Source organism: Setaria italica, chromosome VIII (genome assembly GCF_000263155.2).
Source record: "Setaria italica strain Yugu1 chromosome VIII, Setaria_italica_v2.0, whole genome shotgun sequence".
In the NCBI taxonomy this organism is placed as follows: domain Eukaryota; kingdom Viridiplantae; phylum Streptophyta; class Magnoliopsida; order Poales; family Poaceae; genus Setaria; species Setaria italica.
The window spans coordinates 9,894,618-9,918,443 of record NC_028457.1 but is presented as its reverse complement, the minus strand read 5'-3'; the positions used below and the strand labels follow the sequence as shown (position 1 = coordinate 9,918,443).

Below are 23,826 nucleotides of genomic sequence, written 5' to 3'. Positions count from 1 at the left end.
AAGACCATTTCGACCATCGCGCTTATATAGCTTTAATCATGAGAGGTAAAGGATTGATGGAAGCTGCAAGGTTTATCAGGGGGCAAAAGACACGAGGTAAAGGTGCTTACTTTACTGGAAGGCCTTGATGTACACTTTATACCAAGTCATTTCACCAAACAGGATTGACAGCATGATTGATTGCCAAGAACCTGGTAAAAGAGTGTCAAGATGAACTGTGACCTGACATGGCAACAGCTCATGTAGCTATGAAAACGATTAAGTGCAGGAGAGAATATTCTGATTACCTCTGATAGCACGGTCAACGAGAAACTCATCGCACCAGAAATCAACTGTTTGTGTTGGCCTTTTCATCTCTTCTGTAGTTATATGACTGCTGTTAGCACTCTGTTTTGTACAAAGTATGGAAAACGGAAGCATCATAGGCAATTTAAAGGACAATAACTCAGAATAAACATGTGTAGAGATGTGACAATTATTTGGGAGATCCACTTGTACAAAAACTGTGTATGACAAAATTGGTCAGAATTCAGATGGTGCTGATTTCGCTCAAGTGTTTGTCTAGACTCTGATCACAAAATCAGTTCAAACATCAACTGAATCCTGCTGCCATCAGCAATTGTTACAATCTGAACATGCTGCTGTTTCAACAGCAAATCCTTATCTTCCCACAACCAAAAGCAGTAACAGTTACACCGTTTGCCTTTTTATTACTCATAACAGTACAAGCACACTGTAGTTGTGGTTATCAAGTAAAATCTCATGAGTAGTTAACCGCTTCCTTGTGCATCAGCGCCCTCCAACCAATGTCGCGCCTAACAAACCCTTCTGGCCAATCAACAGCGTCTACCGCATCATATGCTCTTGCCCTTGCTTCTTCGATGTCGTTGCCCTTGGCTGTGACACCAAGAACTCGGCCTCCAACGGCGACAAGATTCCCATCTCCATCTAGAGCTGTCCCAGCATGGAATATCTTGACTGCTGGAGAGACCTGCTCAGCCTTGTCAAGGTTTTTTATTACAGTCCCCTTCTTATAAGAGCCAGGGTATCCCTGGCTTGCCATCACAACCACCATTGCCATTTCAGGTGACCAGGTTACTGAAACATTGCCTAAATCTCCCCGGCAAGCGGATAACAGAACTTGTGCTAAATCAGATTCCAATCGCATCATCAGAACCTACAACGACAGAAAGAATATATTATAGTAGGGATAAAGTTCAGCATATGATGACTGATATTTCACAGCACAGGTCAAATAAATACTATATACTAAATATTAAATCTGAAATTTGTACAGCATAATTTTGACACGTACGAGACAAGCATAATGAAGATGCAGCAAAGGAAATTTTCCATAAAGATTAGCAAACATACTATATCACAATGTACTAATGCATCAAGATTTTTGGCTACAGCAACAGTAATTTGAACTGATGATGGCTTGCAATTCAGATTCATATGTACTTCGGTAAACAACACCGGATAAAAAAACAATTATACATTTTGTACTTACAGTTTTTAAGGTTCAATTTTGATATGATAGTAATGCTTGTGATCCCGCATATTTACTGATACATATCATAGTTCCTAGTATTTCATCTGTCCCTGCCCCTGGTGTGGCTGCCGGGCATCAACATAGTCTCACAGCTTGGGTTCAGGCTATCTAAAGTATGCCCATGACGCTAATAAAAGTTTTTTTTTTTTGCAGCAGCAGGTAGGTTAAAAGATTGTAGATTTCACAGGGGTAAAAAAAATGTAAGCTTCCAAAATTACACGGATGAGAGGAACTTTATGGTGGTTGACATTGATCAAATAAATAACAAGGAAACTTATAATGATTCACAGATTAATCATAAATAGGCAGTTACTGATCTAAAAAAAGAGGCATGCATTGCAATTTCACTGGGCTCTGCGTTGTTTTCACTATACATCATATAACTGATCACCAAGGCTAACTCCACTATGCTATCGTATCGTGTAACACAGAAATGCACCATTCCCATGGCACTATAGGAACGGAATCTACTCAGCTTTTGTACTGGAAGAAAATAGAGTGAGCTATTAGAGGCAGACCTAGAGAGCCAATTTCAGGGCAAAAGTGCAGTGCAAGGACAGACTCTGTTGAAAGATACGCAAATCCATTGCGTTCTCTTGATCATATTGTGATCTATATAAAGTAACACCCAAATTGCAATGATCAGATTTAGAAATGTATATGAACTATGCATCATTCATCCAGAACACTTTTAATTTCCTTGCTTTGCGGCTGCAAATGTTTAGTTCTGTACTTTTTTACTGTGCTAGATCCTTGCTGGATGCACTCTGACACTCCCCTTTGCTTACATTGTACAAACCTTTTGTTTTGATCTTGTTGGACAATTAATTTTGTGGAACTTCTTGCATTGTTAATCTACAGAAATGAATACAAGATGTTGGATAGGGATTACTAACCTGGCATTCTGGGTCACCAAATCTTACATTGTACTCAATAAGCTTAGGAAGCCCAGATTTCTTCTCAATCATAAGCCCAGCATATAGTACACCAACAAACTTGCACCCTTCTGCTGCCATACCTTTAACGGTAGGGATAATTATGCTTTCCATGATAATGTGCTTGAGCTCATCAGTAACTATTGGTGCAGGGGAATATGCACCCATACCACCAGTATTTGGACCAACATCACCATCACCAACTCTCTTGTGATCCTGTGCTGATTCAAGAGGCAACGCATTTTCACCATCTACCAATGCAAAGAAAGAGGCTTCTTCACCCTCCAGAAACTCTTCAATAATAACCCGTGAACCAGCAGAACCAAATGAACCTTCAACCAACATAGAGTCTATGGCTTCGAATGCCTCATCCAAAGTCATTGCGACAACCACACCCTTTCCAGCAGCCAGTCCATCAGCTTTAACAACAATAGGAGCTCCTTCATGTTTGACATAATTTTTAGCTTCCACAGCATCCGTAAATGTCCGATACTACAAGGAGAAGATATGTGCTAGTATTAGCATGGTCTGTATGGACTAACATATGGAATTCTCAACACCTACAAATGAATGGGCTGTGTTTTTCCCCTTTTTTTTGGTATACTGACTTTACATTCTCTCTTTTCTAGAGCAACACAAATTAAAAACTATTAAAATTACAAATAGTTCTTTAATGTAGTTTGGACAGGAAGCCAAATATACCCATGGATAATCACATTTGACTACTTATAGTGTCTGTGACAATCGATATGAATCTAGTAATATATGGACAGGGATCGCAACCTTGTCTCATCAAAGGAAATATCTCTATGATAATGCCTATTGTCTATACCTATATATCATCACCTATATGGCATCTTCTAAACAAAATCCTGTATTCATACCAAGACTAGCCTATAGAGTTAACAGTCAACACAAATGTAACAGGAAGTACCTTGGCTGTTGGGATATTGTACTTATCACACAACTTCTTCATGAAGTCCTTGGATCCTTCTAGCGCTGCAGCCTCTGAAGAAGGGCCAAAGGTTGGTATCCCGACTTTAACAAGGTCATTGGCAAGACCAGCGACAAGAGGGGCTTCAGGACCCACTACAACCATTCCCACTCCCCTCTTGCGACAGAACGAGATAACATCATTGCTACTGGAGATGTCCAAGTCTGAGATACAGGTTGCATCCCCGGACTGAGCAATACCCACATTACCAGGGGCGCATAGAACTGCATTGCAAGACGGGGAACGGTTCAAGGCATAGCAAAGGGCATGCTCCCTGCCTCCACCACCAATGACTAATACAGTTATCTTCTCATCTGAAAGAAGACAATGGACTGAAATGAAACTAGTTCACTCTTGAATTTTCTTTTACATTAACATTAGTATGCTTAGTCTAAGATAGCAAATTGGAAGTCCGAAAGTACTTTACCAGTGACAATGCCTGCATCGGTTGCTGAAGCTTTCAGGGTGGATCGCCACCTTGCTGAAGCCCGAACACTCAATTGACAATGTGATGTGACATGCCGTGTCGCAACCGAAGACCAATTCCTGCTCCACCCCTGAGCAACGGGGTAAGATACCGAAGACTTGAAACCGTTGCACGAATAATACACATCGGAGCCGTGCCTTGCAGCGAGTTTGAGAGGGCCCCTGATACTGTAAGCAGTGTACGCCATGGCAGGGGCAGGATTGGTTTGCGGCACGGGGCTTCAGCTCAAACCCCCAAAATTTCTGGAAAACAAGCTGTAACCGCACCTTGATTGGCAGCAGGAGGTCCTGTATGCCAACTGATGGGTTGGAAAGAATTAGAAGTGCACCACGCAGGACAAGAACCCACAACAAAATGAATAAAAAGAAATTGGACTTTAATAAACCCTGCACATGCAACATCTGGGGCGACGGCATGCACATTCCAGGTTCATTGAACCCGGACTACCCCTGCCACCACCGCCCCCGGCCGCCGGCCGCGCCACCCACATGCCGCCCTCCGCCCCTCCATTCGCTAACTGAGGAAGCCGTTCGCCCCGCCATCGGCCCTTCCCGCCAGTTGTCGTCCGTCGGCCGGCCGGTGGAGCTCACGCCTCCTCGCCACGCCACCGCCGCCGTGCCTACAGCAGCCTCAAGACGCTCCTCTAAGCCCGCCGGTCATGGAGCTCTCCCCCGAAAACCCGGAACCCGAAACCCCAACCCTAACCCAGCCACCACCATGCCTCAATCCGAGAGAGTAGGAGGAGGACCCACCTCGTCGCCGGCCGTCTACCACTATCCACCAGAGCTGGACGAGCACGAATTGGAGAAGGAGGGGAAAAGAGCGCGGCTGAGCTCGGACGGAGAAGAAGGCCCTGCTGTGGCTGTGGAGAGGAGTCCGGTAGGGGATCCGTTGAGGAGGTGGCAGCGGCGGCGGCGGCGGCGGCGCCGGCTGCTGCTGCGTAGAGTTTGTCGAAGGCAGCGCCCACTATCCAGTATCCCACACAATCGAATCGAACCAACAACAGAGGAAAGTGGATCGGAAGGCCCAATGAGGGGAGCGGAAAGGCCCTTGGACGGCCCATCATGCCAGGAGGCAGCCCGACATCAGGTCAGCCAGTAGTACTTTCTTTTCCTTTAACCCCTTGTCACTGAATCACTAATACCAAAACCGCCACCCCAATCACTAAATTATAAGATATTTGGTACTAAATATCTTATAATTCATCTATTTTTATATGAACTTTAAAATTAAAACACTACTTATGTTACTAAGTATATGAAGTTTAGAAAAACTAGTGGAGATGCACGTGCCACAGGCACATGTTAGAAAAAACTAACAATCAAAAGTTTTATATTATATAAGATGTAGTAAACAACAAAAGTATTGTTATATTGAAGATGTAGGTAAACAATACATTAGATGCCTATGCACGTTTTTTTTACATATTTATAGAAAATCTTGTAAACAATACTTTCATATATATATATTGATCAACATTACTGCTAATGTAAATTCTACACTACATCAAATAAATGGTAGATATGAATTTTAAGAAATTTTTTCTATAGGTCTAAAGAATTCTTTGCGCCTTTATTTCACAATATGTATCCTTGCCCTCACAAAAAACCTGCAGAACCATAGTTGCTACAAGTGCTAAGTTGTTGACAGGGCAAACCATTGAGTAATGTAATTTCTTAAGAATTCCTGCAAGGAGTGACTGCCTGATTGGATATATCCTTTCAGTCCCAAACAATTCAACAAACAAGCTGTTGGCAAGAGGTTTGCTCCACATTGGCAATAAAAGCCTAATGACCCGTTCTCTATTCTAATTCTAATTAGAATTTGCTTCATATTGTCACTCCAAAAAAACAGACTTCAGATGGATACATAACAATCCCTGTGTTATTGTATCGTAAGATTATTAAAATAGTACTACCACTGTTGTGAGGATGCTATGCAGTACATGTAATGGAAGAATAATCCATTCACATCCTTCCTGCAAGTACTGTTCTAGCCAGTAACTGAGCAATTGTACTGTCACCTCATACATAAACCTGCAGAGTGCAGACAAACAAACCCACTAATTTCTTGTCTACTAATTTTATTGAAAAAATAACTTAATTCAGGGGCAGAGAAATACAAGAAAAACAATCCAAAATTAGAAAATAGGAGAACAGAATATATTTATGAAGTTGTATCCAGCCTGAGCCTATAGGATATCTTGAACGTGAAAATTCTTTGTGAAATTAGAATTCATGGCCTACTAATTCTACTCAATAGCTGACTGCTCACAACCTGCAACACAATGCTCGATCTATTCTATTTAATATTTTAGTGACAGAGTTTACCTCTTTCTCCCCTTTCCTCCAGGCAGAAACGATACCTCTATTCTGTATCCTGCTATTGTCAGTTTTTTTTCATCCACTTTAGGAAGCTTAATTGGAAAAGGTCACCAAAAAAGAAAATACAAGGTTCACTTAATGGTTTTCAATGTGCTTGTACAATATTTTTTTTTAAATGAAAGATAACTTCCATTAAACAACCACCAATCTAGAAATGTACAGTTACATAACCAGAGGCCACTACGCATGCACCATGGGCTGCAAGGCAGTCTGCTACTTTGTTGTAGACTCTTATGGACTGACATCTTACAGTATACAAATTCATTATGAATGAGATCTCTAATCTGCATGAATAAACTCCAATTACAACTATGGTTCATCTCAGGATTGAAGTGCTAAAGCAAGTGCTAGGGCATCAATTTCGAGCACCTACCATCCTTGTAATTCCCAGCCAGGCAATGTGCAACACAATACTGCCGGTGCTTATGAGGCATGCACATAATACTGCCAACCCCTGCCACCAAACTTACCCTATGCTATCTCTTGCCACAAAACTTGCACACCATTCCCCTCGTTGGCAGAGAAAGCTGCATCAATCAATATCGATCTTGTATGTTCCCTCAACCGGTGGACTTGAGTCTGTTCTCCCTCGATTAGCGTTCAGTTTTCCAAATTCTAGCAAGTGGCATGTTACTGAGGAACTTACATCTGCAACCTCCCACATTCTCTCCCCAGCATCCTCGGCATTTCAGTTGCTTTTGTTGCTCTAGGCCCCAAATATTCCTCAATTGTTCTTCACCTGAGTGACATGCCACCTGGTCACAGGGTACATGTTAATATTCAGTTCAAGCCATGCCTCAAACACCTAACATTGAAAAAAAACTGGCCACAATCTCCATCTAAGCGACTACACACCGAGCAGCATATTGTAACAAGATTCACCACTTTTCTTGTCAAATTTCATCTTACCAGGAGGCTATTATCAGCGACAAAAGGAATTTTGCTTGAATCAGTATATGACTACATCTTATTGAATGCAATATGCATTTCTTGCACAGGCAATGAATTTTGTAGAAAGGGCCAACAACCTTAGAAAGGGTTGCAATTAACTACAAAATAGAAATCAGCGTTTGTGTTCCATCTCCAGCAGTCTAGCTTCCATCCCGCAGTTTATCATGAAGCAATTACAAAGAAATCAGCCACGGTTGCAAGAAACCCATTGACAAGGAAGATGAGAGATGTGGATATCACGTGTCGTGGATTTTCTATGAATCTATGAAAGAAAAGAGTAAACTACCGAAAAGCAGGAAATCCTTAATTTGGAAATGCTTCTTGACCAAGAAGAATTCAGTAGTCCTCTAGTTTATCATTACACATCCAAAAGTAGTGCCTACAACTGCAAGTATGTTTGTTTGCAGTATAAATTAATGAATCTGTGAGAAATACGTGTTTACCAATGATCAAATCTAATATTTAACACCCTCCCATTTTTACTTCCTGTTTGAACTTCGCAATTGTCTATACCGTTTAGTACTTACGGGTTTGCAATGACATTCAACATTCGCATGCTAGTATCTATTTATTAAGATCAAAAGTACAAATTGATGATCTGCCAGAAGAAGAAAAATATGCATTCCTAGATACAGCAACATTGACCCTAGCTTCAGACATATCACTATATAATACTGGATACAGCAATATTGGTCCTAGCATCAAACATGCATCAATTTAATCATAGATATAAATATGTTAAAAATACTATTAGTCATTTTCATCAAACAATAAGTTGATGCTATCCAATCAAAACGTCAGCTAGGCATTTCATCAAACACAAAGAAAGACTGAAACCTTGGGTTCAAGGCAACCAGGTATAGTCATTCAACAGAAATGTCAAGGCTTATAATGCTAGTAGTAACAGAGGGCAGCACATCACAGCAAGGTTAAGCGTTTTATCAGGAGGGACAACTGCAATTACCTAGACAGCAGCCACGATGCGTTGAGAGGGTGTGAAGTTCAAGCAGCAAGTAAAAATGCAGTTCTGATGCAATGCGGCATTCACTGATACTTGAGAGGATGTTTTTTCATATATATTTTTCGTGCATCAGAATTCCAGGACAAATGTATTTACTATTTAGACATCTCATTTGACTCAACTTCCTTCCAACAAACAGGAGGAAACACCTGCAGAAATTATAGGACAATTTAGAGGTGTGAGGTGTCATTAAAATCTGCAACAAACATGTGTACTAATCTATTTTTCATACATATACATGTGGGAAAACAAAAGAATCATTTATCAATCAGCCAACTGACAAATTTGAAATAATTAATTGTAGATATTAGTATCTTACCTTGCCTTCCAAGGAATGTCTTACCACAATGATCAGATGAGATGGGAACAACTTTTTGGAATTTCTTACGACAACGATGAGATACACCAACAAATAGAACGATCACATATTTGCATGAATACGGACATACAGGGACCGGGCCATAAATTTTGTTCAACGGTGACAACAAAGGGGGATGATGTACTCACTGTGTGCTTGATCAACAAACAGGTATATGAGAGGGAAGATCAATGGCAGATCAAAGACTACATCGCAAGAGTGTCCTGCAAACCCCTCGACATCGAATTAGAGCTGATGGTGTCCGCTTGGTTATTTCATTAAGCAAATAGCGTGCATCAGTTAGAGGTGTACCTTATTGGAGATGGCGAGGTGATTCTATTGGTCGTGCCACCACGCTGAATGTCATGAAGGAACTTCTATTCGACGGTGGCTCAGTTTTTTCTTCACACATTTTGATAAATGGCAAGGATACTTGTTTTCTGCAGAAACATGGTCATGGTTATTTGGTTAGCTCATACCTCCCCGAGACAAACCATCGAGTGAATGGTGTGCATCCATTGGATGTGCCTAGTGGATGTGAGGTCGTTCTTGTGTAGGCGCTTGGCATCGATGGATCAGCGCGGGAACCTCGGGGAGATGGGATCATGGCAGCGTCAGCGCGGAGGAGCACGGCCACCCCCCTGGTACGCCATCTCCGCGTTCGCCTCCTCAAGGACTCGTGGGGCTGCTGCCTGCCGCAGTGCCGTGTCTGCCTCCTCATGATCCTGTAGCCTGCTGTCGCCGCCGATGAGGATGGGTTAGGGATCGGATGGTGCGGGATTGGGTCTGGAGAGGTGAGAAAGAAGATCATGCTGCACACGAGAGGCTGCTGGAATTGGGGAGAAGGCAACGAAATCAAAAGGTGGAAATAAATCACGGAGGGGAGCTCGGGAGTCGGGAGGAGTAATCTGCGGGAGGAGATCGCGGAGGCGATGAAAGGAATTGAAGGAAAGGGAGAAAAGAACGGAGGCGTGATTGACGGAAGTCATGAAAGAGCTGGGCAGGTACGCGTGGGCGGGTAAGCCCGTAGTCGCGGTGTCAAAAACTATCGTCAATGGGCGGAATCATTTTCCTTCCATCAAAAAAAAATTAGGTCTCCACCCCTTCTGTCAAACAATTTTATCTTCACTCAAAAAAAATAATTTTATCTGATTGGGTCTCTTTTGTGAGGAGCAGGGGTGTATAACTTTATGTGGAAATTGTTTTCAATTCTCTCGTTTTTTAAGTACTAGTAGAAATGCCCGTGCTTGCTACGTATTTTTACACGTTCGCAGCTTATTATTCTTTTTTTTTCATGTATGGTTGTTTTTTTTGAAAATAGTATGGTTGCTTAGCGTCTCATTTTGTAGGAACATTTAGAGCACCCAAGAGAGATGTATATTAAAATAAAAGATCTCATGATGTTTGTTTGAAGTTTAGATAACTTATATTGAATACAAAGATATCTAAATAAAGTTATAATGTGAAAATATTATATCACCAAGTATTGTACAAACTCTCCTGAGTAATACGCTAAGATACGGAATGACTAATGCAGTCCAAACCAGCTCACTACACCCTACCGGCCAACTCCCCGCAGTCACAAGGCCGTCAGGTTTGTCCCGTCACCATGCTCGGGTTTGACGCGCCGGCCCACATCCTCAACTCTAACTCCACGCTTCCACCTGACGCTGCCGGCCGGTGCCGCCGCTACGGCCTGCCCTTGCTCGCTGCTGACCATCCACGGGATTCCGGCTCGCAGGACGGCCGCGTGAGTCTGAACTGAAGTCACGCTGCATCCTGTCTGCGTCACCGGCCACCGGCGGTGGAGGAGCAGGGCAGCAACCAAGTGGCGGTGAGGCGACCATGGAGGAGCAGTAGCTTCGCACTCTACTCCATGACCTCGATGCGCTTAAGCAGCGCCCCGACGACCCCGCCTCCATCGATCGGGTAAGCCCCCTCCCACCTCTCCGCTTCCTGGATCTCGACAACTTGCCTTGCCATCTTTCCTTCTCCCGTGGCTTCCAATTCTTAATCACTGTTACTCTGATTGCTAGATGTGAGATCGGGTGGGGGCGATGTTGAGCCCGGCCTCCGGTGCCGCCTCCTCCGACCACGCCACGGCCTCCTCGTGCGCGACGGCCATTCCCGCCGCTGGCGGGCACATCTCGTGGAAGGGTGGCAGCGGGGGAGCGCGGTGACGTTGACGTCGTGGAGGTGGACATGGAGCGGCATGGCACACCCCAGACCCGCCGCGCCGCCTCCTCCGACCATGCCGCGACCTCCGCTACCGGCGGACTGGAAGACTTACGGAGCGGCACGGCGACGCCCTAGGCCCGCCGCGCTGCCTCCTCCGACCACGACGCAGCCTCCTCGTGCGCGGCGGCCATTCCCACCGCCGGCGGGCAGATCTCGGCTGGCACATCTCGTGGAAGGGTGGCGACATATTAGATTGGGCGCTTCGCTGGGACCATGGGCCTCGGATCTCTGGTGAGTCCATGTCGCCAGTGGGACCACAGGCCTTGGGAAGCAGAGTAAAGTAGAGAGAGGAAGATGCGGATTCGATTTTTGGTCTGGGGATTTTTGTTTGGCGAACAGGGACTGCGGGTTGATTACTGAAAACTTGAGGGGATTTTTTTGCAAAATGTCCGCGACGGTTGATGGTTGAAAGAAACATCCTCTCTTTAAGATTAGGTATAGATATAGATATAGATATAGATTATTTGGTTGGACCAATGTAGTAATATGTTTTCTACAAAACAGAGTGAGCAGTGAAATTCTTATATTTAACTGGGGATATGCGAATGTTATTCTCCTTTTTCAGGCTCATTACTGCTCATACCATGCTCTTGACTCTTTCCAATCCTCTCGACTCTTCAAAGTATCTGGTTCTTCATGTACTTTTGGTACTGAGTTGATTGAACTATGGAAGTAAGGGGGTGTTTGGATACTATATGCTAAATTTTAGCAGTGTCACATCGGACATTCGGATGCTAATTAGAAGGACTAAATATGAGCTAATTATAAAACCAATTGCAGAACTCCTATGCTAATTCGCGAGACGAATCTATTAAGCCTAATTAATCCATCATTAGCAAATGGTTACTGTAGCACCACATTGTCAAATCATGGACTAATTAGGCTTAATAGATTCGTCTCGCGAATTAGACTCCATCTGTGCAATTAGTTTTGTAATTAGTCTATGTTTAATACTCCTAATTAGCATCCAAACATCCGATGTGACATGTGCTAAACTTTAGCACGGGGTATCCAAACACCCCCTAAAACCTTAAGCTCAGCGAGCGGTGTAGACGCAGTTGTGCACACCGTCCTTTGAAATGATTGAAAACCTCGGACAATCCCATGTATGCGCTGCCTCCTGAGCTACTGCTGTCCCTCCATCCGCCGTGCAGCAGATCGAGGGAGAGCGGTGTCTTCGAACCAACGCCGGTGATCTGAAGGCCTGCACGGGTGCCGGCGATCAGGTTTCTAGGAAGCTTACTCGCGACCACTCGTCACTGCTTCCTCTACTCCGACTTCATCTACATCTACGTCAACCTCTTCGTCCAGGCATCTTCGCTCCCGCGCGTGATCCACTATAAGCGTAACGGGCTATCTGTTTTCTGCACATGCCATTCCTAGCATGTGTAGGGTTTGTTGATCACTCATATGACACTACTACAGAACCCCTGCCAGCTCCAAAACCCCATTAACCGCCGATTTTGATCCGTTATATGCAATTCGGCAGTGATAGGAGTACCCATGATCACCACCGGTTTTGGAACCACCATTGAAACCTTATTAAAAAATTTTGGCCCCACCCTGCTGCCCCGCCCCTCGCGCACCGCCTGCACCGCGCCTCCGGCGACCCCACCTCCGTGACCTCGCCACTGCTGTTGGCCCCTTCACCTCCGCGCCTCCGTCGACCCCATCGCCACCTGCTCACCCCTTCACTGCCGTGCCTCCACGTCCCCGCCGCCTCCCTCACGCCTCTCCCGCCGCCACTTCACCTGCAGTGCACTCCGCAGATCCCATCACCGTCTCGCTCCCTCCACATTCACCCGCCACGCCTCCACCTCCGTCAGAGAGAGAGGGAGGGAGGGACGGAGGGCAAGCGGCGAACCTGGCTTGGCCCAGATCTGAGAGATGCCTTGCCCCGCTGGAGCTCGCCGCACCTGCATAAGCCGTAGCTGCCGCGCCGACCACCACGCCTCACCCGCCGTCTGTTGCCGCCGCTCCTCACTACAGCCAGTGAGGGGCAAGTGGAGGGGGGAGGAGAGGGGCAGCGAGGGGTCTTGTGGAAAGGGAGAGGGAGGGAGAGAAGGGGCTCACCATCGGGAGGGGAGGGGAAGCTCACCGCCAGGATGGGAGGGGAGCAATTCGGGGGGGGGGGGGAGGAGGAGGGTTTGGCGGAGTTGTGTTGTCTAGAATGATTTTTTTAGCATTTGTTGCCCGGATTCAGCTATCACTGCCGGATTTTCTTAAACCGGCAGTAATAGCCCGTCCGGGATAGCTATTTGTGTACCAACATGTATTTTCTTAGGTGTTAGTAGTGATTTCGCTATCAAATTAATCTTAGGCCCCGTTAATTTTGCAACACTTATCACTCACATTTGCTTTCGAACTACTAGGCATGGACAGTGTTTCTGTTCAGCTAGCGCAGAAATCATGACAACAGGAAGCACTCTGATTTCTTCCTGTGCATACATGCTAACAGGCACAAAATAATGAAAGGAAAGCTGAATTGAACCATACTGGATGCACCCTGAAATAGACTAAATGCTTGCACAAGCAATTAGACCTGAAATTTATAAACTGCACGTATGCTACATTATATGCATGATGTTATTTTGTTAATTTTGTCAAAGCACAGGACAGGCACCTCAAATACATTGCAGCATATAGGGTAACAGAATGCCAATGCTAAGATATTTAGAACAAGCAACCTATTGTTACAGTTGTTAATAAATCCAAAACTCTTATGCTCTCAACGCGTAATTCTCTGAATGACTGAACTTGACAAATGCACATATGTAGTGAACCTATTCAGGACCTTCGACGTGCATGTGCAGCACTAGACATCAATCTACAGCCTAGGGCCCACGCGGTGACGCCACCCTTCTATGAGGATGTGCGTGGAGGGATATGGGTACCAGGAGTCCCCACCGACTAGGATGCTGACCCGCCTGATAGGTGGACTCCACGCGACCTTGGTATGCGGGGCAAGGCATGAAGTTACGTGGAGCACAAGTTTAGAGACCGGGCGAACCAATTCCACCCGGATATTGCGGGATACACGTTGTAATCCAACTCTGATTGATTTTCTTGTAACAACCGACTAGGATTAGATCCTATCCGACTTGTAACTGTAGGTCGTCGGCCTATATAAGGCGGACAAGAAGAAACCCTCCTCCCCCATCCCGAGGGCATCTCATCTCACATCAGCAATACAATCTATCAGAACACATAACGTAGGGTGTTACGCCTTCTTAGTTGTCCGAACTTATCTAAACTCTTACAACCCTGCATTACCATACTAGTTTTTATTCTTGCAATCTCACACAGGATATGAAAGGCAAAGGAGATAGGAGGAAATGGCCTAAGGCTTATTGGACGCGCCAATTTTGGTCGCCACGGGAATCACATCGATCGTTGAATTCAATTAGATGGTCAAGATCATCTCGCGACTTAAACAGGCTGACTGAAACTATCTGGATGCGGTATTGCGGCTTACCCTAGGTTTTTAGGACTTAGCCCATGTGTAAGCAAGTCTATTTATCTATCGACAAATTTTAAGAGGTAAAATTTATCAAATTTTATAGTATTGTGAATACTATTATGTAATGTTGCAGGTGTTATCCTTCCATATTTCATATAACTGGAATATGAAGTACGTGCAACATGCGAGGTAATGTTTTAAACGTTCTAAAATAGCTCAAAAAAACCATTTTATCTTTTTCTCACTTAAAATTATGAAATATTTTGAAATGTCACATAAGTATAGTCAGAGGACAGCATTTGCAACAAAAACATTTCGAAAGATTTTTTCCAAAGATCTAAAAAAATAAATAGCAAATCTCAAACCCTGATGTATATGCTATTTGGACCGATTAAAAAAGATCTCCGCTTCCCCGGAAAAAAAAAAAGAAACAAACCTCCGCTGCTTTCCGGTTCCTTTTTCTTTCCTCCCTTCGTCTTTCTCCCCTCTACTCTCGCCCTTTCTTTCGTAGCCGCGAGCCGGCGACGACAGGGCAAGCGGACACCCTTTGCCAGGTCTTCGTCGGGCGCTTCGCCGGCGACGAGCATCCGACAGGTATGCCCGCCTATTCCCTCCCCTTCCCTTCTTGCTCTGCGAAATCGAACACCCAAACCCTGATGTATATGCTATTTGTATTCGGATTTCACCATGTATTTACCTGCTACGATTCTTTTGCAAAAAATATCGGGTGTACATGTGCTCTTCGTCGAGTTCCTGTTCTTTCCCTACGCGAGCTGGTGCCTTCTGAGAAGTAAACGCGGAAATTTCTCGGGTTTACTAGGTTTCCCATGCTCCGGCTGTGGGAATTGAATCATAGGAGTCAAGGCTTGGGTAAAACAGGGGTGCATGTTAGTTCCTCAAATAGCTTGTGGTTTTCAAGTGGTATGGCTAGCCGATGTAATTTGAGATAATACAGTATGTAACAGATGTACTAACTTACTATATTTCTACAGCATCAATAAAGCTGCTAGCCCAAGCACCTGGTTTTACAATGTATGGTGAATCATGTTTTAGGGTTTTCCGCATCATTCATGATCCTTTTTCCTGTGGTCAATAAAATTGAATTATTTTAATTTAACGTCAGTGATTGAGTTTTGCTCTCGACCTTCATGCCTGATGGCTGATGCGTATTTCAAATCTCCAAAGTATTCGGAGTCTGTCATTTGTAGATGACTTGCATGCCATGTTATCCATGTTATGAATGATCTCCAAATTCCTTGAGCTGTTCATATTTGGTTTATGGTGCCATCTCAATTACATATGTTTGTTTCTAAGTTAACAAAGTTCACCTCTTGGGAATACATTTTATTTAGGGGTTTTCAAAATCAACATGTTAATCCAAAAGAGACATAGTGAACAAGCTAATCTTCGTGCATGATAAATCTTGAGGTTTAGTATGCATTTGACAGAAAACAGGACTGGTCTGTATTCCCTATCTGAGATTTGGTTATGAAACAGAGTTAAAATATGGATCCTAACAAGACACTGGTACAAGTATATATTAGCTTTCTTAAGTTACCACTGGGGTGCTCCATGCCAGCCGGAGCCCTGTGAGCTATTTAAGTCTGTTGCGATTTTGCAATGCTTATAGATGGGGCATCAAGATCAGAGCGTTGATGAACGCTTCAGTGTGTCATGTGTTCTTGTGGAAGTTGTAATAATGCCCTGCTTCAGTATTCTCTGATGAGTGACTTTTTTTGGGTATTAAGTTAAATACCAAAAAGTTCTTGTTAAGCTTTGTGTCTCATCTTGTTTATTCGGCCTGTACAAGGAACATGGATTTAGGATTTATTCTCTTGATTAATGGTTATTCCTTATGATCCATCTGTGCTAAAAAAAAGATCTTAACATTTTAATGATCGAGCTTAGCTGTAGGTTTCACAAGGTGAAGTGTTTCATCTTGGAACTTGTCATGCACTCCCCTGTTTTTCACTGCATGTCTGATATGCTTGCAAATTACAACACAGCCCTTACATTTAAATTCTTAAGGTTTATGGAACCTCTTAAAAGCTATCCCTCCAGGAGCCATTTCACAGAGGTAATTTTTCTTGATTCTCCTTACTTATCATCTTCAACCTCCAACTTACACTATGTCTACTTGTTTATTTTGGTGATTCAGTTGTCTCTGAACTTTCTCGTCGTATGTGTGATCTGTACAACTCTGCCATTTGAAGATAAACTGCATGCCTAACTATGTCATCCATGTTGTTTTCTCGCTTCCAAAAAATCTCCCAAATTTCTTTTGTAATAGAACAACTGAGTTCTCCATGTTTTGTTTATGGTGCCATTCCAATTTCGTATGTTTGTTTCCAAGTTAAAAATTTCACCTCTTGAGAGTACATTTTATTTAGTAATTTAGAAAATCTACTCTGTAACCTGAAAAGACTCAATGCAAACAAACTCATCTAGTGCATGGCAAATCATAAAGGCTACAACACCTTTATATTAGTATGATTTTGACTGAGAAAACAGCACCAGTCCATATTCCCTGTCTGAGAATTGGTAACGAAATGGAGTTTACATAGGGATCATAAGAGCACTGGTAAAAATAGGGATAGGAGAATAAAAGAAGCTGGACAGCATGTGTTTGCTTGTCTAAATTACCAATGTAACTTGAGATAATACCGTATGATACCAGCTCTACTAACTTGATATATTTCTATAGCATCAATGAAGCTGCTAGCTCAGGCATCTGACTTTACAATGTATGGCGAATCATGTTTTAGGGTTTGCCACATCATTCATGATCTTTTTCCTGTGATCACCTAAATTTTATTTTAATTCAACTTCAATTATTGAGTTTTGCTCTTGACCTTCGTGCCTGATGTGTTGTTCAAATCTCCCAAGTATTTGTATTCTGTCATTTGTAGATCAACCGCATGCCATGTTATTGTTATCCATGTTATTAATGATCTCCAACTTTCTTGCGTTCTTTGTATTTGGTTTATGGTCCCATCTCAATTTCATGTTTGTTTCTGAGTTAAAAAAGTTTACCTCTTGGGAATACATTTTATTTAGGAGTTTTCAAAATCTATACCGTAATCCAAAAGGGACACAGTGAACAAGCTCATTTTCGAGCATGATAAATCTCGAAGGACATAACAACTTATTTTAGTATGTATTTGACAAAAAACAGGCGTGGCTTGCAGTCCCTATCTGAGATTGGTTACAAAACAGAGTTAAACTATGATCCTAACAAGACACTGGTACAAGTACTAGCTTCCCTAAGTTACCTCTGCAAAATGAGATAACGCTAAACTGTATGACACCAGTTCTACTACTTGATCTTTGTATAGCATTAATGAATCTGCTTGCCCAAGCACCTGACTATATCTATTTAGATGTGCATGATTATCAGTAGGTATAGTGTGAATTTGAATTACAGAAACTCTAAAGTATTTTCTTGGTTTCTTCATTTTCAAGCTTTTGGCTAGTAATTATTTCTTTCCAGAAATACAGAACAAGGAGCTGATTTAATAGCATTCTTGGACTTCAATATGCTGTCTGATGAAAATAACAGAATCTTTTCCTAATTACCTTTTTTCTCTTTGTTACAGTTCATAATAACATTGTCTACTTTTCGTTACTAGAAAACATAATGTGATGTGTGACCAAATTAAAATTCTGATAGTCTTTTTATCCAAATTAAATTGTTTTGTTTTCAATATTGTGCTAGTTAATACACGACAATGGTTCACCATACTGATATCCAACCTACAGCAATTGAAGTTGAAGCTATACTCGTCTTGTTTGTGTTTTATGTGTTAATTTATTTTAAACATGGAGCTTGGTAGCATTTGAACATAGTTATTTGTATGTTTTACTTTCTTTTAAATAGAATCACAAACCTACATTACAAATTTCAGGGATTCTTCTCAGCATTTGCCATCCTATAACTTAGTATTGGTTTATTAAAGAAGCATAGAGTTTGATTTCAGCCTGCTCTTTGTTCATCTTAGGTACTACTATCAATTTTCTTTTTTGTGCTGCAGCATTATACATAATTGGTTGCGTAACAACAGTTTTGTCTTTTCTCAATGCTGCCTGAACTACTGTGAAGCTAATCTTGATGCCGTATCAGTTGCAGTAAACTGAGCTAATCTTGATGGTGTATCAGTTGCAACAAAGAGAAAAGAGGTGCTAAGAGATCAAAGCTGGCCGTGCAAGACTTCCACAGTTCCACGGTTACACCACATCCTGGTAAGTTCCCTCATGATCCACAAACTTAATAGCCATAGAGCAAGCTCAGAAACAAACTAATACAGTCAAATAAGTGCACTTCCATGTAACACCAGTGAAACTTTGACATGTCTCGTATTCACTCAATTGTTACAGACATTTACATGTCAAAAGATGTGAGGCTTCAAAAATCCGCCACCTACAAGGCTAAAGGCACCTGTGCCAGTCTTGCATCTTTTGTTAGGGCCATTACTATAAACTGGCCTAGGCCTCTTAGGCTTGTTGAGAAATTTACATGATTTACATACATATCGCTTTGGCACCTGATGAAAATCACTAATACCAGCACACCTAGTGTGCTGCCACACATGGCAAGAGTCACAAGACAGCATCCTCTCACCATCATCATCTGTGGCTCCACAAGAGCAACTGACTGTCCATTTGTCCACGCCTCTCTCCATCCGATAAATTCCAACCCTGCGTTCACCACCAATACACTTGCCTTGGACACGAACGTTACCATTTGCTCCAAATAAGAGTTTGAGTTGAGTTGACTCGCTTGCTGTTCCACAATCAAGAAGCTGGTTGGCTACAAAAGTCTGTAACATCAGATAGATGTCACGGAATGTCTTTGTTGCCTCCAACTTCAGATCAGCAACAGTTGCTGTTTGCGGAAGTGTTAGGAGCTCCTGTGGGATGGAAGGCAGATCACCAACCTGGTCTAACAGCTCTACATGGCACCAAATGTGCAACATGGATGGATTTTGAGGCAAGAACTCCTGTTCCAGGTCATAATGCTTGGTGAGTTGCTTGCAATCCAAAAGGATCATGGCAGATCTCTTGGCATGCTCATAGTCCTTTTCCGGCTTGTAAGGATTCATTGTATGTGGGTGGAGGAGAACGTCATGCAAAAACTTTATGTCACGGCGAAGATGGTCTCGGGTTGGCATGGATACATTGGGCAGCAAGACAGTTTCATCTGTAAGCCTGCAAATAGTTTAGAATTTTCATGTTGAAACAATAAAACAATGCCAGTATCTTAATCACCCACCTGTACTCTAGTGTGTTTGTCTCATCGTTGCATCTCACTGCAACTGTCAATCCATCAACTGTTCTTGCAGCAAGGGTCTTGAGGCAGTAATCCACCAGCTGAGGTGAACCAATTGGATGGGATATAGCAGCCTTTAGGGTTCGCATCGCCACCCACCTTGTTCTACCAACAGCTCGAAGAACTTTTAGAGCAATGTCTGTTGCTCTCTTTATTTCCTCATCATCCCATGTGTCTTGAATGTTGGTATGCGATTGTTCTGTTTTATGCATTGACCCATAGTGGATATGCATCTTGTTGCTGGTGGCAAGCCCCAGCACATAGTGGAAAAGTTCACGGATTGTGGTGAGAGGGTGCTTTGAAAGGGATTGGTAGAATGAAATGGTATCTTGTAGCTGGTTTCGAGGAGATCGGGAATGTGGGAAGAAGTGCGATAATGGGGTTGAGGAAAGGCTGTCTATAGCTTCAAAGTATTCTTTTGATGTGATTCCAAAGCTTCCCTTGCTGAGTTTGAATCCCCATTGGCCATACCAAGAATGACCAGTGGTGACAGCATGTAATATCCGGTAGTCAGTTCCATACTTCTTAGAGACATCCATCAACGAGACCTTTCTGCAATTAAGTTTTTTTACATGTCAGTTCATACTTACTAGAGACCTTAATGCAATTAACTAAAAAACTAAATTGAGCTCAGGTGAAACTGACTTTACAATTTATATGGGATAGCATTGTATGACATGTGCAATACGGTTTATACTTCATATCTAATTCTAGTCAGATGTGCAACATGTTGCAAATTAGCTGTTTTCATGGTTCACAGATTCAGTGGAATTGCTGAAATATACTGGATCTGAACATCGGTTTCTTGTGTCCACAACTTCAGCGTTAATATCTACAGGACACCATTTTACAAATGTTCGTATCTTCAAGCAAGATGTTATGTCAATGATATACTTTTTTTTTGTTCAGTTCAGCTGAATGCTGCTACATCTGGTTTAAAGCAACAGACAAGAAAAATAATGCAGAAGCTTTTCATGTCACAGTTAATCTATGTTCTGGTCATGTGAAGCACCAAAGTCCAGTCTATTATATTCCATAACATTTCTGTTACTGCTGCAGTGTTGCTCGTGCCAAAAAAACAGAGCACAGTAGACAATCTCAACATCATGCTGTGTGTGTAAAGGAAATCATTGAAGCAAGTTGGCTTTACCTGACTCTGAGGTATGTGCAGAGCCGATCCCAGAAATCCATCAGTTGAGTCCCTGTCAGAACACCGGAACCACCCTCTCTGCCATTTATCCGGACAAGGTGGCCGAAGCCATTGTCATGAACAATGCCGTGCAACAAATGGCGTGGATTATCTAACTGCCTATAGTCCCAGTCTTCTGGATCATCATAAGACATCCCATGGTTGCATGACTGGCACCTGATTAATGACAGATGATCAGTACTAGCAGGGACTTTGAGTTGCTTGAATGAAACAATCGCAAACTACAGTACTACTTTCCAGCTGTCTGGGATTATTGCTTTGGGGATTTTGATGTTATACTACTGGAGTGGGTTACTAGTACTGATAGAACAGAGTTGATTAGCTCACCTTGTTTCACACAGTTGGGCCATAAGCCCACAGTGCTTGCAGGTTTTGTAGTCCTGAATGTCATATACGTTCCGGATTATGAAGTGGTACCTCCTCCCACAAACAGGGTGCCTGCTCCAGCCTATCAAGAGTCAAGACAAATGCAACGACATTGAGATTCTTCAGCCATAACAATCACCAGCTCGTTCAATAGATTTTGTTTTTCGTTTGGCATCTGTAAAAGAAACCGCAAACTTTCAGGTGAATTGGCCCAGTTCGGCTTCTAGCATAGGCACAAGCTAGGCAGAGTATGCGTATGCAGAATTGCAGAGCCAGGAATCCTATTCTTGATTTCGTTTTTCTAGTAATCAGAAACATTATCACCAGCGAAGCAGAGGGCAATTATAACTAAAGAAGAAGATGAAGAAAGAAAGGCACGCCAACGCCACTGAACACACTAGTACTAATCCGGTCGGTCAGCGAGAGAGAGATGGACCCGGCCACGGACGGCGGGACAGAGTCCGGCACGGTGACTCACCGGCGACGGTGCAGTGCTCGCAGTAGACCCGTCCGGCCCCGGCCCTGGCCACGTCCTCCTCCACGACCTCCATCCCCACGAGGGCCGACGCCGCCGCCCCCTCCTCCTCCCCGGCGCGGAACCCCACCCGCCACGCTCCGTCCGCCGGCACCGCGCACCGCGCCAGGAACGCCCGCACGCACTCCCTGAACGCGCCCCGCGGCGGCAGCGGCGGCCCCTCCCCGCCGCCCGGGAACGCCCGCAGGTCCAGCGGGCGCGGCCCCGCCGTCACCCGCGCCCGCTTCGGCGGCCGCGCCGTGATCACCGCCATCTCCGACCGGATCCCCACCGGGTGGTGGTGGCTCGGCTGGTCAACAACTGGCCGGGGGCGGCAGATCCGATCGGTTTTGGAATCGGGAGCCGGCGGCGGTTTTCAAATCTGGGAGCGGCGCGGGAAGGTAAGCGCGGGGAATCTGGGATTTGGATTTGGGATTGGAATTTTTGGTTTGGGATGGGGGAGCGCGCGCGGGAGCGGGAGGAGGAGAGGCGGCGGGATTTCTGGCGGTTTTGGATCAGGGGGAAATTTTGGGGGAGGTGGAGAGGTTTTATAGGCGGAGGGGAGCGGAGTCGGTTTGGGAGAGCATATGCCCCTGCGTGGGGGCCGCGTGGCGCCGGGGTCGCACGCGAGGTGGGAAAGCGGGAAGGGGAGGAGGAGGGGAGCGGGGTTCAGATGGGAAATTTTGGGGAAGGTTCTAGGAGGCCGCCGCCTTTAGTTGGGTTTGGTTATTTAATGATGCTGGGCCGTTGAGGGGAATGGGGGATGATGATGGGGCTGAGGTGGGCTCGAATGGGCTGTGGGGGATTTGTTGGATAGGCTGTAGCAAAATTGTTCCGCGTATGGCTGGACCAGGCCGACGGAATAAGGGAAGCCCAGAACAGACACTAATTGAATAGAATGAATTGCGACTCTTTTTTTTTTTGGAATAGAATGAACTGCGACTCTATTTGGTTTCGATAACACTCTATGGAAACCTCGTTCCCTTCCATATTAATTTGTTTCTAATGTAGCGTATAGAGGAGATCGGAACAGGTACGATACGAACAGCCACAAGTTTATGTTTCAGTTCGGACGGACGGCACTGCCTGGATCGATGTGCTCTTTTTTTATCCACCAAAAGATTGGACGGAATACACAAAAAAAACTCCATCTATGCCTTCTAAAAAAACTTTCATCTCAGTTATTATTATTTTCCTTACGACATCTTAGGGAAAAAAAAGCTACATCATCAGGTGAGCACTGCAATTCTGCACAAATGAACCATGTTCACATTAGGTGGGCCCAAACGCGAAATTTTTCTAGCCCATGAACAACTCTTGGGTAATGACGTATCAACTTGGGCTTGAAGGGTTCTGGTGAAAAAGTCTTATTTACCTCCCTGAACATTGGGTCGAGTCCGTAATTTCACCCATAACTCCAAAATCGTTCAACCTGCCGCCTCCTGCTATCAAAACCGGACACGTAACCCCCTTATCCGATTCCACCGTGATTTTGTCCGACGTGGCGCCACGTCGACATACCGATGTGTCATGAACTCTCGTCTTCTCCCTCTCCATTCAACCATTCCCCATCCGCTCCATGAGTCCCGCGGGCGCGGAGCTCCGGGGCGCGCCGGGCTGGTCCAGCTGGTCTAGCGATGCCTGCGCCGCCCGTTGCTCCCGCCCCCGCTTCGTGGCCGCGGCTCGCAGCACGACGCTGACGAGTGACGACGACTCGACGAGGCCGCTGCCGTGGACTCGGACGCCGATGAGGGAGCATCCGCGCGCTCGCGTCCGTCAGCGACGACGGTGTCCGCGAGACCTTATGGTACAGCTCGGCCCTCGCCGCGCGTGCTCACCAGCAGCTTCCGGGACCGCGCGTCCTGATCGCAGCCGCAACCTCCTCATCCTCACTGCCGCCGCCGTCGCTGCCGCTTCTATCCGACTCCGCCGCCGCCACTAGTCGAGGAAGAATTGAGCAGAGGCCCTTCCCGCATCCCGCGCGGGCCTATCAAATCGATGCTGAATTGATTTGTTTTGTTGTGGAT

General features: G+C 44.4%; 2 protein-coding genes and 2 long non-coding RNA genes across 10 annotated transcripts; 1 reads left to right on the top strand and 3 right to left on the bottom strand.

The window, feature by feature from the left end:
• Window positions 1-448: 448 nt before the first annotated feature.
• LOC101756994 (phosphoribosylamine--glycine ligase) lies at window positions 449-4,911 on the bottom strand. Its single transcript, XM_004978968.4, has 5 exons — window positions 4,724-4,911; window positions 3,912-4,269; window positions 3,425-3,798; window positions 2,452-2,982; window positions 449-1,177 (listed from the first exon to the last, which is right to left on the bottom strand). The coding sequence occupies exons 2-5, from the start codon at window positions 4,156-4,158 to the stop codon at window positions 761-763; spliced, it is 1,569 nt and encodes a 522-aa protein (XP_004979025.1). The 5' UTR covers window positions 4,159-4,269; window positions 4,724-4,911; the 3' UTR covers window positions 449-760.
• Window positions 4,912-6,240: 1,329 nt separating this feature from the next.
• On the bottom strand, window positions 6,241-9,675 carry LOC111258142. Of its 3 annotated transcripts, none has more exons than XR_002678717.1 (4): window positions 8,998-9,675; window positions 8,271-8,909; window positions 6,729-7,110; window positions 6,241-6,639 (listed from the first exon to the last, which is right to left on the bottom strand). It is a non-coding gene; the product is annotated as an uncharacterized LOC111258142 (long non-coding RNA). The 3 variants fall into 3 exon arrangements; XR_002678716.1 differs by having other exon boundaries at window positions 6,244-7,110; window positions 8,998-9,125; window positions 9,274-9,675; XR_002678715.1 differs by having other exon boundaries at window positions 6,243-7,110.
• A 5,166-nt stretch (window positions 9,676-14,841) lies between these two features.
• On the top strand, window positions 14,842-21,232 carry LOC105914869. 4 transcript variants are annotated; one of them, XR_002678877.1, is made up of 5 exons: window positions 14,842-14,977; window positions 16,412-16,460; window positions 18,289-18,381; window positions 18,504-18,622; window positions 20,769-21,232. It is a non-coding gene; the product is annotated as an uncharacterized LOC105914869 (long non-coding RNA). The 4 variants fall into 4 exon arrangements; XR_001164625.2 differs by lacking the exon at window positions 18,289-18,381; XR_002678876.1 differs by having other exon boundaries at window positions 16,412-18,381.
• Window positions 18,680-22,319, bottom strand: LOC101754044 (PHD finger protein At1g33420). 2 transcript variants are annotated; one of them, XM_004980278.2, is made up of 5 exons: window positions 21,764-22,319; window positions 21,247-21,367; window positions 20,860-21,075; window positions 19,653-20,261; window positions 18,680-19,588 (listed from the first exon to the last, which is right to left on the bottom strand). In XM_004980278.2, exons 1-5 carry the CDS (start codon window positions 22,071-22,073, stop codon window positions 18,769-18,771), a joined length of 2,076 nt encoding a protein of 691 aa, XP_004980335.1. In that variant the 5' UTR covers window positions 22,074-22,319; the 3' UTR covers window positions 18,680-18,768. The 2 variants fall into 2 exon arrangements, with proteins under 2 accessions (XP_004980335.1, XP_012703432.1); XM_012847978.3 differs by having other exon boundaries at window positions 21,247-21,460; window positions 21,764-21,883.
• Window positions 22,320-23,826: the final 1,507 nt, after the last annotated feature.

Bases quoted from the DNA above. Each gene is read 5' to 3' on its own strand.
- LOC101756994 (XM_004978968.4), bottom strand. From the start codon at position 4,158: ATGGCGTACACTGCTTACAGTATCAGGGGCCCTCTCAAACTCGCTGCA. The intron at 3,799-3,911 runs GTAAAGTACTTT...GTCTTCTTTCAG, and splicing joins CGATGCAGGCATTGTCACTG to ATGAGAAGATAACTGTATTA. The intron at 1,178-2,451 runs GTTAGTAATCCC...CTGTCGTTGTAG, and splicing joins TTGGTGACCCAGAATGCCAG to GTTCTGATGATGCGATTGGA.
- LOC101754044 (XM_004980278.2), bottom strand. From the start codon at position 22,073: ATGGCGGTGATCACGGCGCGGCCGCCGAAGCGGGCGCGGGTGACGGCG. The intron at 21,076-21,246 runs GTGAGCTAATCA...GTCATTAATCAG, and splicing joins GCCCAACTGTGTGAAACAAG to GTGCCAGTCATGCAACCATG. The intron at 19,589-19,652 runs GTGGGTGATTAA...AACTATTTGCAG, and splicing joins ACAAACACACTAGAGTACAG to GCTTACAGATGAAACTGTCT.